The following is a 15,938-nucleotide window of genomic DNA, read 5'->3' on the forward strand; positions in this document are numbered from 1 at the left end:
GTCTCGTCGTCAGCATGTGGCAGATCACAGAGGTTCATACACACTAAGTTGTCTGTTTTAATATGAATCTTACAGACCTAACCCATACAGCCGTGCATCATTCGCCGCACATCATTATCTAGTCCTATCATCTCAAAAGAACTGATGCGTAGAGTGCATGCAAGTGCAAATGTCAGGTGCTTAAATGTCAACACACTCCGGTACCAAACCAGAACTTGCTAAAGGGCAGGTACTCTGTTAAAAGAACAAGTTAGTCAGTTAACTATGCATCCTTACTTTAGCATAAACCCTAGTAGTTGCAGTCAGTAGAGTGCAGATCTCCGCCGGCTGAGTCTGCAACGACAACACTGTATTGTGTGATTTAATGAATACAACCAGTGCTATGAAGTTCAATTCAATTCAATTCAATTCAGTTTATTTTTACAATCTGTGCACATGCGACATCCTCTGTCCTTCCCTCACATCGGCACAGGAAAAACTCCCCTAAAAAACCCCTTTAACAGGGAGAAAAAAGGAAGAAACCTCTGGGAGAACGACAGAGGAGGGATCCTTCTCCCAGGATGGACAGAATGCAATAGATGTCATGTGTACAGAATGAACAGCATAACAGAGATACAACACATTCAATGTATATGACATAAATGATTCATATAATAAGACTACTTATAGGTCTCATCAAACAGATTTTATTCAAACTCAACAACAAGCATTGATGTAACATTATGCAAGCAATGGGCTCAAAGTAGTCGTATATTACACTTATTTATACAATCATGTCAAAACACGACAAAAAGTTAACTCACCAAGTTTTCTGGAAGCACGGAGCAGTGTGTGTCCTGGTAGATCTGTTTTTGTCAATTACAGTGTGCAAACTGTTTTCCCACTGTGTCTCTGGCCTCAGAGTAGCCGGGGGATTGGCGGTGCACTCCACTAGTGAGGTGTAAACAGGCAGTTAATGGTGGTATAAAGCAGGTATTTTGAGCAGGTCTGACTCACTGCAGCCATGAAAGATCCTTGAGCATGCAGGCATAACTGGGCATCCAAAAATATTATGCCGTTTGGACAGACACACACTGGTGGACAGGTGCACACTCACTTAGTCACGGACGCATAGATTCACTAAGTCTCACAGCTGAACACACCTGGCAGGACAATTAAAAAACTCACCACAAGGTCCATCAAATAAATGTACTGTTATAATCACTAAGGGGCAGAGGAGATTAACATATAAATGCTTTAAACACACTAATATCCCAGTGCGCCCACCTTCCTGTCTGTCATGTGTAAGATCTGAGGAGCTCAGCACACTATGGCTGTCATTTGTTTTTCCTGCATTTGAGTCTCTGTTTCTCTGAGCCTCTCTCCTCGTCTTCTCTCTGTCTGATCCTCGCCTGCTCATTCCCTCTAACACATTGTTCTACCAGATGTCTACTTTGAAATGTCAACTTTTCCTCCCTTTCGGATTGTCAATGAAACTCTGAGAAGAGGATTTAGAGCACGTCGGTGGATTCATCTTCCCTCTTCCTTCTCATCTCTTTTTTACATAAATATTTGTCAGTCTGTCTTTGCCTCTATCTCAGTTTCTCTTTTGCTATTTTTATCCTGGTCTTTCTTCCTGTCTACCCTTTTGGTCTCCCCTGTCTCTTTTCTGTCCTTTACTTTGTCCCCTCTCTATCCTCGCACAGCTCTCAGCTGTTCTAACGAAAGGATGACTGATGTAGGTGTTGGCCGGGAGATGGAGCCTGTCATTTATTTTCCGGTTTCCTGCGGGGCTATCCTCGGGCCAGACCCACTTTCGACCACAGACGTCACCAATGAGCGCTTTTAGTCCATGCTGAAATAGCACACATGCGTACGGTACTGCATTGATACATGCACACAAACTGACTACACTTATACTGCTCCCGCCCTGCTGTGTTGCCTCTGACAGACTGACGTTTGCTGGTGTTCCAGGGAGTGGGAGGCAAAACAATACTCTGTAATTGAATCCCCTGTGTTGCCACATCAACAATCTCTCACAGTCAATCTTTCTATTGAAGGGCATTTGCTTCTCTGTCTGTCTTTATTCTATATGTCTTTTTACCTGGTTCTCTGTCTTTTCCAACCCTATATTCTCCATTTCTTTCAAACTTTGTGTCCTTCGAGAGGCTGCTTTTGTCAGCGTTCACTATTTGCATGTGTGACAGGTATGGCACACATGTATGAGCTGGGTACCTCTACTGTGTAAAATTGTTTAAACATTTGTGTCCATTTCTCTACCTTTGTTCATGCTCGCTGCATGTTCAAATTTGTTCAAATACACACATTTCCATGAGTACGCATTTGTGTCTTGTATGTGTGTGTGTGTGTGTCCTCTGTGAGCTGAATGACACCTCCACCAGTCCATCTCCTCCATGCCTCATCGCTCTTCTTTGTTTTCCTGTTCGTTTGACTGACATGTCATCCTCAAAAGATGTTTGCATCGCCGAGGAACTCTAGATTGGACACGCTTGCTCAAGCCCAGCCTGGGCTTTGTTTGAAGAGAGACAGGCAGTTTGGTTCTGGTTTATTTATAGTCTTCCACACTTGTTCACACTGCAGAGACTATGTTTTGATAAGACATCTCGCACAGGGAGATCAGGCCCTCGCTAGTTACACATTATCTTTGGTATTTGTTTTAATGTTCCGCGGATTGGTGAGGCGAGTCAAATCGGGTCTGGGAAGTTTTCCATTGTAGGGAGACATGCTGGAGCTTAATGTTTGTTGTTAATGTTTGTTCTTGAATACAACCACAGCACATCACATTGCACTGGGGGACAACAAAATCCAATAGTAACTGAGCTAACATTTTGCAAGGAGGTTACTTTAAACTAACACATCAATTGACAGGCAAAGACATCTTGTTCATCACTCACTTCCATTTAAAATGTAAAAGAATCCATATGATAGTCCCAGGGTGCTGAAATGCACCACTGAGCTTGATTCCCACGGAACTAATTCCGTGTTAGTATTTTTATTAGGTTTTTAGCCACTCTATCAGCATCCTTCTAGAGATGGCAATCTCCAGAGATTTTGGAAAAAGCATTGGACGGGTTGCCATGACATATTGTAGAGACATTCATGGTCCCCAAGGGACGAATCTCTATTACTATGGTGATCCCATGACTATTCCACTGTTGCCCATATGAGTTTCATAATTGTGGTTTTGAACGAATTGTCTCCACAACAATTGGATGGATTGCAGTGAAAGTCGGTACACACATAAAATTCCTTGCCAGAATGAATTATACTCACTCTGGCCTTCCCTTAACTTTTCACTAGGTCAGCATTTCAACTTGTCCATTACTTTTGTTCATTAATAAAAACTTTCAAAACTATTGGCATTCCCATCAGCCTCAACTGTACTGTTTAGTGCAAATAGTGGCATGCTAACACAACACTCTAAGATGGTCAACATTACACCTGCGTAGCATCTGTATGTAAGCATTGTCATTGTGAGCATGATTGCCTGCTGATGTTGCTAACTCGAAGCACCATTGTACGAGTACAATGTCACAGAGCAGCTGGCATTGCTGTAAACTATGTTTTCGAGAAAAGTAAGTATGAAACAGATGATCATTCAGAGTGCTGAGGTCTGTGGTTGGTAACCTGCACACATTATGCCAATGAGTGCAATAAAGATAAACCAGTGTGATGTGGTGAAATATTCCGCTACCACTAGAAATTGGAAGGCATCTTTAGGCTTTGACTGTAGTCTTGTCTTCTCACAATGTAGGCAGTTCAGTTTTCATTTTAAAGCTAAAAGGTGGGTGGCAAAGTAATATATTAACACAGTTAAAAACAACCAATTGAACACTTCCCTGCATCATGCATTTTTACTGTACAATGCAATGTCCCTCTTAAATAACACTGTATATAAAGTCTGACCATTTCGAAGCATGTGGGTGGGGGTGAGAGTGGAGTGAGGGATGTGGACAGGTGAAAAAGAGCAGTCAGCCACCCGCCTGTGAGGAAAATCCTCCGGTCATATCTCTAAGTGACAACTGTGACAGGCACACACACTCATCTAGAGGTCTGTGATAAGGTAATCCATTTACTAGTGGGGCCTAGTATCCTGCTATCATGCTGCTGAATGATGGAAACCAGCTTTCATCTTTCAACTCTCTCCCCCTGTATTCATATAACTGTCTCTCTTTCACACACAAATACACACACACACACACACACACACAAACACACACACACACACACACACACACACACACACACACACACACACACACACACACACACACACACACACACACACACACACACACACACACACACACACAGTTTATCATTCTTAAGGATTAATCAGCGTGTATGTAGGTGGTGAGAAGAAAACTCAAGCCCACATAGATAAGCAGTTGAATATTTGAACTTGAGCCAGTAGGCAGGTGTCATGTAATTCAATCACAGTTCTAATTTAATTCTGTAAATGGTTCTCTGGAGGTGGCACGTTATTCAAGGACATTTTGAAATGAAGCAGAGGAACATGTACCACACACACACACACACACACACACACACACACACACACACACACACACACACACACACACACACACACACACACACACACACACACACACACACACACACACACACACACACACACACACACACACACCATGACAGATGGACTATAGCTAAATTCAAAGATTTCCAACAACAAACTAAATGTCAGAGACCCCTCTTCTGTGACAGATGTGTGTTTGTGTGTGATATGACCTTCACAAAGCTACTAGTTGTTTTGATATATTATACTGTTGAAATCTAGTGCATTTGGCACCATGATAAATTATGTCCTTTATATATAAACATATAGTGTATATATATAGAGTGCATGGCCATTCAGTGCTTGGGCATTTATTTTCTAGCTATTTTTATTTTTATTTTGATGTTTTGGACATGGAAGCCAATATTGACTAGTGTTCCAGTTAGAGGACCTTATTCTGAAAAACATAGAAGGCAGCCTGCAGCCTAATCACATGCTAATTCTTTGAAAATCCCTGAAGAAGCAGTAAATCTGGTTTCATCACTCTGTGTGAATACGTGATTGGAAAAACACAAAAGATAAAAATCAATGGTTGAGAGAGCCATTTGAACATTGACTGACAACACTGGAGGTAAACAGAACAGAGGTATACGCAGGGTGTTATGAAAATAGATAATAATTACTTGAACCACGTCGGCAGCTGTCATGTTGGAAATAGATGACTCATCACACCACGTTCTTTTTTTGCATTGCTCGTAGGTTCAGGTTTGCATTACTCACATCCATGTATGGATTTCTGAGCGGGCCAACCAGACACAGATCAGAGGCCCTGGGGTTCGAGGGGCCCCTACAAGCAAAAGAGCATCTGTACTGTTACTGCTATTAAGATTTAGTCATTCCGCAGTGTAATGTCATAAAGATATTCAAGGAAACTAAAGGTATGACCTGAACATTCACTTTAACGTTGCCACAAGAAAGAAGCCATCATGACACCTTCAGACAAAGTGTTTATCCCCTCAGGTTTTCTGTTGGACGTTAGGACCTGTGCTCCTTACTGATAATATTGGTCCTCCACGCCTGCAGGTAGAAATAAAAAGGGACCTTAGTCTGAAAAACACAGAACAGGCCGCCTGCAGCTTGATAATCATTTTTAGAAAATCCAGCTAGTGAATCGGGTTTCATCACTGCGCGAATACTTGATCACATCCACATCAGCAATCACAAACCAATGGTTGAATGAGCTGCTTCAACATTACAAGCATTCTCAGAATGCACTTAAATTGGTTAATAATTATACTTTAATCAAATATGAACACGATTGTCAAGGTCATGTCCCTTACATTGTTTATTTATGAACACTGTCAAGGCTACAAACTAACATCATCCAGTGGGGCTCTGTGCATTAAACAAATGATGGTCTTTTTCCTAAAAACACATCTTTGTACATGTGCCACTATTTTGAAGCTACTGCTAGAAGAACAGCTCAATAAAAATAGCCACAAGGTTATCTCACTGAGGCATCAGGGGAGAAACACAAGGTTTTCGGTTGAACAGTTCAGAGAGACTGTGACATTTCAACATGACATGTAGGATGTGTCTTTAACCATTAATCCCAGTCTGCAGCATGGAAACAGGACTATAAATGGAACAGTCCAGCCATGTAAACATCCTAACTGGAGCGATGCCATGCTCTGATTATTGGCCATATTAGTTAGCAGACATGCAGCTGATATGTTTGTAGTCAAGATGAGGAATGTCTCTGGACCACGTCTAAAGCTGCTATAAAAGTCTAGATGGCGAGCAATGAGGGAGGGGAGGACGGACGGAGCGAGGGAGGAAGTGAGGAGAGGACTGGAGGATGGAGAAGACGAATCCCAAAGACTTTGCATCATTCGTTCGCACCCTCACTCTCTTTTCCTCTCTGCATCATTTCAACTGCCTTCACAGTGCACACCTACACATTTTTCCACACTTACTGAGGCATTGCAGACTTTTGACATGTAGTAATCACACCCACACACGCACACTCACGCACACTCACGCACACACACACACACACACACACACACACACACACACACACACACACACACACACACACACACACACACACACACACACACACACACACACACACACACTTCGGATGTGCCAGATGAAAGAACACCTACATCAATGCAGGACTGTCGAAGCGTGTGTGTCGTAGAGATAAAAGCATTATGCAACACATGCCAGCCTGTAACAACCCTTCATGTCATGTCAACTATGAGGCGCACACACACACTACACAAACACACACACACACATATACAGTATACACACTTATAGGTCACATGATATTAGGTATGGAGGGACATATAGAAGACATGCATTACAGAACAGCTAATGTGACAGGGCTAACAGATTGAAAAATGGCCTGCAGGAGTTTCCTAAGAGTTATTGACAAAGACTACATCATGATGCAACTAAGAGATAATATGCACTCAAATGCAAAATCAACAGTACATAAATCATAAATAAGAGCGTTAATAAGGGTATGAGATTGACAGGTAAGCAGGTATGAAGCCAGATGGGAAAATTAAAATAATACATCATTTAGATGTTTAATGTTTTTGTCAGGGTTTATCCATCATATTTCAAAATTTGTGATGTTATGCTGACAACCTTGCCGAATAAGTGAGATGCCACTTTCCATAGTATTTTTATCCTGGCCTACATGTTGACTGACAGTTGTTTTTAAACCTTTACTTATCCCAGGCAATGCAGCACATTTGACCTTTTCCAGCAACCAGTCCCGCACTGATACCCACTGATTGTACACAGATATTACAGGACACAAGCCGCAGAGCTTAAAGTGAAGCGTCATTCTGTCAGAGCTGCATGGCATCTACCCTCCAATGTCACATCAGCCAGCAGTAAATAGAATGGATAATGAGAAGTTAATCTCCGGGGACAGTGTTAGGTCTTGTCTGCGATGACAGTTTCCACCAGTCTGTGCTGTTATGTGGAGCAACAGAATATTTTTGGAGTCATATTGAATGATTTTGTTTTTATTTTTGGTTGGGGATGTTTTGAGTTCTGTTTCCTATGCAAATGTAAAAAAAAACTAAAAATGAAATATGTAAATGACAATCAATCCAAAAATGCTGCCATGACAGTTGTCATTTCCTTAAACTGCAGCCTTCTTTTACATTAACTTCATCCTAATGAAAACAAACTATTATTTTAACATAGTGTTTTGTTGATATTAGCAGCCAACATACTTTGACAGAATGAGTAGCAAAAACATTTCACTGCACAATTTTAAAACAAATAGAATTTTGTTATGTTGAAAGTTCATATAAATACCTTACAGGTAATTCAGTTTTATGTAAAATGGAATTAGGATGATCTACTAGTTCTAAAAATAAAGGCTATAAAACTAAACAAGTTTATGGGACACTTTGGAAATTATTTCCGAGGGAACAACTCTCACGTCTGTGTGCATTGTAAAATTTGATAAGCTGTAATTTCACACACAGACCCCAGAAAGTCACTGCCACTGTTGGCCAAGGAATAGCTTCACTTCATAACTCCCTGTAAGAGCAGTACATATATATTGCCAAAAGGTTGAACTATTCCTTTTAGAAAAGAATACGTCCATGAGACAAAATCACCTATCGAAAACCCCTAAATATTTATAATGTATGAAGGAGTTGGAACTATGTCATACAAATCGTCATCTGTGTGTGGGATATTTGACTATCTTCATAGGGTGAAGAAGTCTTGGTCTTAGAGGAATGACGGAAGGGAGAAATCTAGTTCACAGATTTGAAATAGAAATTTTGTTTACATCTGGTGACTGGGGACGCCCACAGGACACCAGACATCACTCTGGTGTTTTTAAAACCAAATTTAAATTGTTTGTGGGAACATTGTGTGTGGGAATAATATCAGCTAGAAATATACGTTCAACTCCCTTGTTTGAAGTTCTTTAGCTGTTACGCAGAACAATCAGACACATCACAACTGGCAGAAAGTGTGTCGAGATGTAAATGTATCGAGTGGGATATAGATGACTCATCAGATCCCAAAAATGTTTTTCATTGCTCATGGGTTTATTTCTGCACCCCTCATATCCATGGATTGATTTCCCAGCCGGCCAGCCAGCCAGACACAGATCAGACGCCCTGGGGGTCAAGGGGGCCCCTGCATGAAGGGTCTCTGTGTGAAGGGACTGCTATTAAGATTCCTCATTGCACAGTGAAATGCCAAAAAGACCTTCTGGCCTAAAAATTCACTTTGAAGTTGTCACAAGAAATAAGCCATCATGACTTATGGAATCAAATGGAATGTTTATCCCCTCAGGTTTTCAGTTGGACATTGAGGGCTTCTTACTGATATCATGCAATATTGGTCCTCCAAGCCAGCAGGGAGAAATCCAGGCCCAGTCCTTATATAATCCACGCTCACATCAAAAATATTTTTACAGGATGAAGATTTTAAAAAAAGGCCAGTGGTAGTGTGATCATTTGTTTGTCTGTATTGGAACTCCACAGGGAATTAAAGAGATGGTGGAAAATTACACCTTTCAAACAACAGCGAGAGGTGTATAAAGATGCATCCTGGCATAACTGTGAGTATTGATAGAATCTATGCAGGAGGGCAAGAAATAAATCAAGAAAACTTTGCATCTGCAGACTTTGGGGCTTTTAAACAAGAATGAGTGTCATTCAACAGAGAAGCATTTCTGTTGCAACACTTTCTGAAATGCAAGTGTTTTAGTCTTAGGTCTTAGGTCTTTATTTCCAATTACATTGAGCATCAGTTAGATAAATTAAGAATATCCCAGCAGTAAGTTTTAAGGTTGTTCTTCTGAAATGTTAAGAAATTATCCTGATGATTATTGTTTTTTTATTCTGGACTATATTTGCAATTTTGCACTCTTTGCACATTAAGGATTTCATTTTTTCTGCAAGAAACCTTATAAACTCTTTGACCTCTGTTTCTTGCCTCACATTGCTTCAGCTCCCTTATAAATGTGGTCACATCAGACCTCCTTTGAAGTTGACACTTACCCCAAATTTTAACTTTGAAGTCGAATTTGGTGTTTCTGCTCAGTTACATATTAACTGTTTCATCATTGAGTTACAATGTACAAATCCATTCTTCACCTCTGGGATAGTGTGTCCAAATAGAACATGGGACAAAATACTAATCTGCAGCAATTGCTATGAGCAATGTCATGTTACTGAATTCATTATGAACTGCTTTAATGTTTTCAAACATCGTTTTTTCTAAAATACAACCGAATAATTCAGTATAATCCATGCCAAAATTGTAAACATCGCCCATATTTGTTTATTTCAATGCTAGAAGAAAAGAAACGCATCTGCCATGTTTTCTAGATCTGGTTACTGCCATGTTTTAATGAAAAAAAAAATGATCCTCCTTTTCTTGTCATCCAAGGAATTTAAGGATAAATTCTTTAGCAGAGAGGAGTAAAGTCCTGCTGCCGAACAAAAACTACAAAAGCAAGCAAATCTCTAGTATTATAATCCCTGTGTATGACAGTGGTTTTCTGAAGTCAAATCATTCCTACAATGAAATCCTCCTCCTGTCTGTCTTCAGAAAAAATAAATCTATAAAACCGCCTGCTAAATCTGAGGAGCGGAGCGGTGCCAAGCAAATTCCAAGCTTCCATCCTCACACACAAACACACAACCCAAATCAGGACGACTCCAAGCAGTGGCAGAACCCACCGCCTCCCGTACAAACTGTCAAGGCTTTTTACAGTTGTTGCTGCAGGCGAAACCAGCAGCTATGGCAATGATGTGTGTGTGTGTGTGTGTGTGTGTGTGTGTGTGTGTGTGTGTGTGTGTGTGTGTGTGTGTGTGTGTGTGTGTGTGTGTGTGTGTGTGTGTGTGTGTGTGTGTGTGTGTGTGTGTGAGAGAGAGAGAAAGACAGAATGAAATACACAGAGAGAGACATAGGAAGGGCAAGGATTAAACAAAAGAGTATCACAGCAAAAGCAATATGAAGAGAGAGTGTGAGGGAGTGTGTGTTATGTAAACCCCAGGTGGTGCTTGTTGTCCTGGATAGAAGTATCACCAGGGGGACAACTGCTCCAGCTTTGCAGGTCTCTCCACACCTCGCTCTCTCCTTCTCTCGCCTCTCTTTATCCACAAACACACACTAACACACACTAGCAGGAGTCGGGAAATAAATAAAAGAGGGGAAAATGGAGGAGAAGAAGTGAAATTATTAAGGAGAAAGGGGGGGGGGGGGGCGGGGGTGGAGAGGAAGGCAAGAATGAAAAGAACATCGAGAGGAAATGCATTCAGGAGGTAGAGATGGCGGAGAGGAAAAAAAGAGAAGTGAAATCCATTAAAAAAAAGCCATATCAGAAATGTCAGTGTGTAGTTTTGGGAAAAGCACAAATACTCACACCCTCAGCTGGTTGTTATTCAGTCACGTGGGCAGCTCTGGAGGGCGTGATCTACCCCCCATCCCCATCCCCATCCCCATCCCCCCTGCTGTGTTTTGTATGTTATCTGTTTACTGGTGGTTTCTCTCTACCAGTAACACTGCACAACTAGCAAAAACAATCATGGGGAAAGCCTTTTCCGGAAACATACTGCATATATCACACACATTTCCACACCCACACAAACACAGCTCCCAGAGGGGCTGTTGTCGATAACAGCCTGTACTCTCCACCTGATGCATCCGTGGGGATGGTCGTCTCCGTGCTGAAACAGCAGGAAAGAACATCAGCAGAGATGTTTTATGGCCTCTATTCAACCGCTGACTTAGGATGGGCTTTGCTGTTCCCAATCTTGCCCTCTACGACTGCTGTGGAAATCCCATCTCTGACCTCAGATCAGCACTTAAGACTTAGCAGCTGTGGGAGTCGAAAACAGACAACAGGGGTCCAGATTTGGGACAACACTGCCCCCTAATGGTTCAGGCATGGAAGTGTGTCTGGTAGATGACGTAAGGCCAGTCTGTGTCAGTGTGTGTGACAATACAGTAAACCTGCAAGATGCAAATAGGTTTTTGAGGTTTAACACATCGGGGTTCCTTGTTTCATTCGTCATATTTTGGGTTTTGTTCCATGAAGCAGTAAATCACAAATGTAACACAATTAAAGGGTCAGTTCACCCCAAATTAGATACAAATGTGCATGACCCTTAAATAGTAGAAATGTGGGGCTTACTCTGGACACTGGCCGTATTGCTTAGGCAGAGAAAAACAGCCTTTTATGTGGGCTTGGGAGAATAGTTAAATGTCCCTTGTAATGGCAGCTACTACATTGAAAGAAGTTTTCTAAAAAAATACAAATCATTTTTGTGTATAATAGATATAAAGTTTGAAAGGACATGTAGGACATTTTAAGGATGTATCTAATTTGCAAAACAAAGAGATTTTTCCAAATTACCAACCCAATTTAAAGCTATTGATGCTGAAGCAATAACATTTGGTCATTGCACAGGGAGGGAGAGATGTTACCATAGCGCCTGAAGGCATCTCTGCTCGAGGCAGATCCCGCTCACTAACAACCCCCAGTAGGCAGAGAGCAGTGGAGCTGCAGGAAGATTTATCCAACCAGGGCTGCTCAGGAAACACTGGGGCCTAATGCAGACATAAGTAATATACTGCTGACCTCATTACCGCTGTGGCAATGTGTGATTTACAGTATGTCACAGCTGTACAGAAACTTACAATGATTTTTACTTCAACAGGTAGGTGAGGACTGAAAATAAAGCAACAGGACTTAAATAATAACAACTAACATCACAGGGATGGCAGCGAATGTAGCTAATACGGGGTAGTTATATTGATCTGTATCAGTATGCTCTATTTTAATCTATAACAACACTGAACATATTATTTTAAACAGGTTTCTCAGCTAGGAATTTGTAAATGCAAAAAAAAAAAAAAAAAAAGAATCAGATAAATGTGCACTTGTTAAGAATTGCAATGATTTCAAAAATATTTATTTTCATGCAGTAGATTAACTGTACAGTAAGTAAAATTTGATTAGATTTTATTATTCACATCTCTCTCTTTTTTTGAGAGCAAATCCATTTTCTCTCTTTCTCCCCATTTCATTTGAAGCAGCGGCCAGGTAGAGGACCACATCCGTAAGAGTTAACATATTACATATTTGCCCTTTGAGGACCCATCTGCTTTGTCTAGAAATAACATTTTCCACACTCGTTCTCGCTGGTTGGCATTTCGAGGTTCAGGGAACCACAGCTATCAGCACTGGATTGATAATATGATTGAATGCCTGAGGTGAAGTAAGGACCAGAGGGATAAAAGAATATCAGAAATATGAAAATCGACTTATTATCCTTAAACTGTACTCGAACTGTTGACTGTACTCGGAGCGATGTTGCGGCCTGTATGCTGGGTAATCACACACTGATTAGGCACAGTTGTTTTCATACTCCACACTCTGAAATTAACAAAACAACTCTCAAAATCAATGACGTGTCCATAGGAAACCAAATATCTGAGCACACTAGGCTTTACTGTGGTTCTCCTGCTTTACTTGGATTTAGTTTCTAAATGTGATGCTGAAATTTTGATTAAGTAGTCTGATTTGTAAATAGTGTCCCTCATGTTGAGTTATGTCCCCAGTTCACAATTTGTCCTTCAAGGTCCAGAAAGTTTTATGTTTCCTCACTTCATCTCCCCCTCATGTCTGAGAGAGACTGAACACGATCTCTGGTGACCTTTGGAATGCGAGGCTCACCTAAATCACCCTCCCATTGCTTTTCTCACTCCATTTGTACCACTTTCTATTAAAGAAATTGTCGCTGTGAACTGTTGGCAATGAGCTTAGTTGAAATACTGCATTTTTTTTTTAATTGAGACAGAATTATTTGCATGGATTTAGAATTAAACACAGTTGGTCAGTTTTTGAAAGTCTCTCTGTTGTCTGACTGAGAGTTGTACCAGACAGCTACTGAAACCCAAAGAAGTGTGCGTCTTACCACCTGCTTTTTACCCAACTCAGAATGTAGTTGATGAGTTCCTGCCTCGGCAAAAAAAGGAGACTATTGTAACCAAGTTTATTTATAATATCCTCTCTAAAAAGAGGCCCAACAGCAGTGTAAAGGTAGGTTTCAGTTACAGGCCCTACACACTGATTCAGACTTTACAGCTCTGATTCTGTTTGCTGTTTATTGTAGGATTGGCTTGATAAGGTACGGCCTCATTTACTGGTTAGTGTTTCTTCACTAGCAGTCGTGGGCAGTGGACACATGATAGGTCTGTGTCGTCATCCTCCGCTTCATCTCTCTTATCATCTGACACACAGCCAGAGGGTAACAGCAGCACACTGTGGTCCAGTCCTCACACACACTCCCCTGTGGATAAACATGCGGACAGGCACACACACACACACACACACATACATGCAAACACACAGAGAAGAAGCACACAACAAAGCAGCGGCAACACGTCCACAACCGTGAGGTACATTACATAAAAAGATATGAAAACAGAAACTCACTCTCACAACTTCAAAATTAACCTATGAGTGCATTTAGTAATGTTATAAAATTGATTATCTAGTGGTAGCTATCGGTTTTCCATTTATTGTGGAGTCTAAAAAACATTTTTTTAAAGTCTTGTTATTGGTGTGTTCAAGGGCGCTCTAACATCAAATCGTTTCTTGTTATTGACACACATGTTTTTGCACTTGGCTAACAGTGCACACACGCTCACCAGTATCTTGTACCGCTCCCTGATCCCAACACGCATGGCAAAAGTGGATCCCGGTAGCAGAGTAATGCATATACACTCGCCGTACTGGTGAGCTAAACTCAGGTCTAAGCAGCACGGCATCAGAGCCCCGAGAACACCTGCAAGCACAGGGGAAGCACAATGAGTGTGTGAGCCATGTGTGTTTGCTTGTGACAGACAAAAAAATCACAAATTTTCTGAGATGCAAGACTAAACTAAGAAGAAAAAATGATACAAAGAAAACGTCATGAAGTTCTGATTGGTGCCGGAGAGCCCTGCACATGTGAGAATAAAGCTTCTGTCTGTGTTTTCATGTTACATGTGGTCTTGTCTGCGCAGACGTCAAACAGGCCAGTGGTCCAGTCTCCTCCCGTCTGTGTGATGGTGGTGATGGTTGTCGTGGTGATGCCGAGGCCGGGCTGCGTGAGAACTGGGTCGGTCACTGCAGGGACATTGTTTGACGTCGAGATATCTTCACTTCCTGCGATGATGAAGCCAACAACTTCCTCCTCTTGAAACGCTGATGCTGAGCTTTCGGCGACTGATAGGCTTGGTCTGAAATTAGATTTTATTTATTTTTTTCATGTATTTGTCTTTAGATAAATGGCTGATAAAGGCATCATGGCAAACATCTAACTGATTCCTTACTTTAGGCCTGATGTTATATGATTCTTAAAATAGAAAATGACTGTTTTTTTTGCTTTCCTGAAAGCAGAAATTGGATTTGTTTCATTTCATTTTTATAGAGCAGAATGTTTTGTACTCCGCTGGCCTAATACAACATTTTTTTACTCTATTATCCCACTGATATTATGCTGACCACTATTTGTGATACATAATGTATTCCTGCATTCAAATGATTAAGGCCTTCAGCAACACTTAAATCACCACAAATTTGAGTGAATAAGTAAAAAATGTAAAATGCAGGAATAAAGGATTTAAGAAATGTTAGAGTTTGATTTGCATTATCATTAATCATAGAGACATAAAAGGAGAAAAAACATTAAGAGACAGAGCAGCACAAAGAACTAAAGAGAATAAGATAAGTGAGCTGTTTGCTGTAACTCCTTTGTGCTCAGCGGTGACAACAGTGTGTAACGGTGAAGACAAGAAAAAGCACTTACTGTTGTGTGACTGTCATCTGCTCCATTACTGGAATCTACTGGCATCCAGAGAGGGGTGAGGCTGTGAGGCGAGAGAGGACAGGGTGAGCAGGGAGTCAGCAGGAATGAGGAGGTGGATGGGGGGTGCGGAGTGACACTTCCCCAGTGAGAGGGTGTGTGTCGGAGCAGATAAACCAGCAGCCGAATGGTTGGGCCAGAAGCTGTGTGACAGAGATAAGTCTTGTACTTGCCTTCTGTCTGTGACTTTACTGCGCCCCCGCTAATGCAGCGAATGTAAAGGGGGCAGATGCACATCAGGGTGCATGAACATGAATGTCTGGCATAAGAATAATCAGATTATGAATGAATTCATACACTTAACACGGACCCGACAGCAGGTCGGAACAAGCTGACATCGAGTGATTACTCATTTACATGGTTTTATAGCTTAAATAGAGATACACAGCACATCTAAAACGTGAACAAATATATGAGAAATAAAGCAAAGACAAACGTATGTCAAATTATGGGTGACAAATTAAAGCTCAAACACATTATTTCAATTCTAACATTTTTGT

At 41.1% G+C, this 15,938-nt stretch overlaps 1 protein-coding gene across 1 annotated transcript; it reads right to left on the minus strand.

Annotated features, from left to right (window-relative positions):
• Positions 1-12,466: 12,466 nt before the first annotated feature.
• plac8l1 (PLAC8 like 1) lies at positions 12,467-15,540 on the minus strand. Its single transcript, XM_054626151.1, has 4 exons — positions 15,382-15,540; positions 14,577-14,812; positions 14,240-14,376; positions 12,467-13,878 (listed from the first exon to the last, which is right to left on the minus strand). Exons 1-4 carry the CDS (start codon positions 15,405-15,407, stop codon positions 13,750-13,752), a joined length of 528 nt encoding a protein of 175 aa, XP_054482126.1. The 5' UTR covers positions 15,408-15,540; the 3' UTR covers positions 12,467-13,749.
• Positions 15,541-15,938: the final 398 nt, after the last annotated feature.

The sequence above is a fragment of the Anoplopoma fimbria genome, chromosome 24 (genome assembly GCF_027596085.1).
Source record: "Anoplopoma fimbria isolate UVic2021 breed Golden Eagle Sablefish chromosome 24, Afim_UVic_2022, whole genome shotgun sequence".
Taxonomy (NCBI): Eukaryota; Metazoa; Chordata; class Actinopteri; order Perciformes; family Anoplopomatidae; genus Anoplopoma; species Anoplopoma fimbria.

Excerpts from the sequence above, each read along its gene's own strand:
- plac8l1 (XM_054626151.1), bottom strand. The coding sequence starts at position 15,407 with ATGGAGCAGATGACAGTCACACAACA. Across the intron at positions 14,813-15,381 it reads CAGATGACAGTCACACAACA|ACCAAGCCTATCAGTCGCCG; the intron begins GTAAGTGCTTTT and ends ATCTAATTTCAG. Across the intron at positions 14,377-14,576 it reads CTGCGCAGACAAGACCACAT|GTGTTCTCGGGGCTCTGATG; the intron begins GTAACATGAAAA and ends CTGTGCTTGCAG.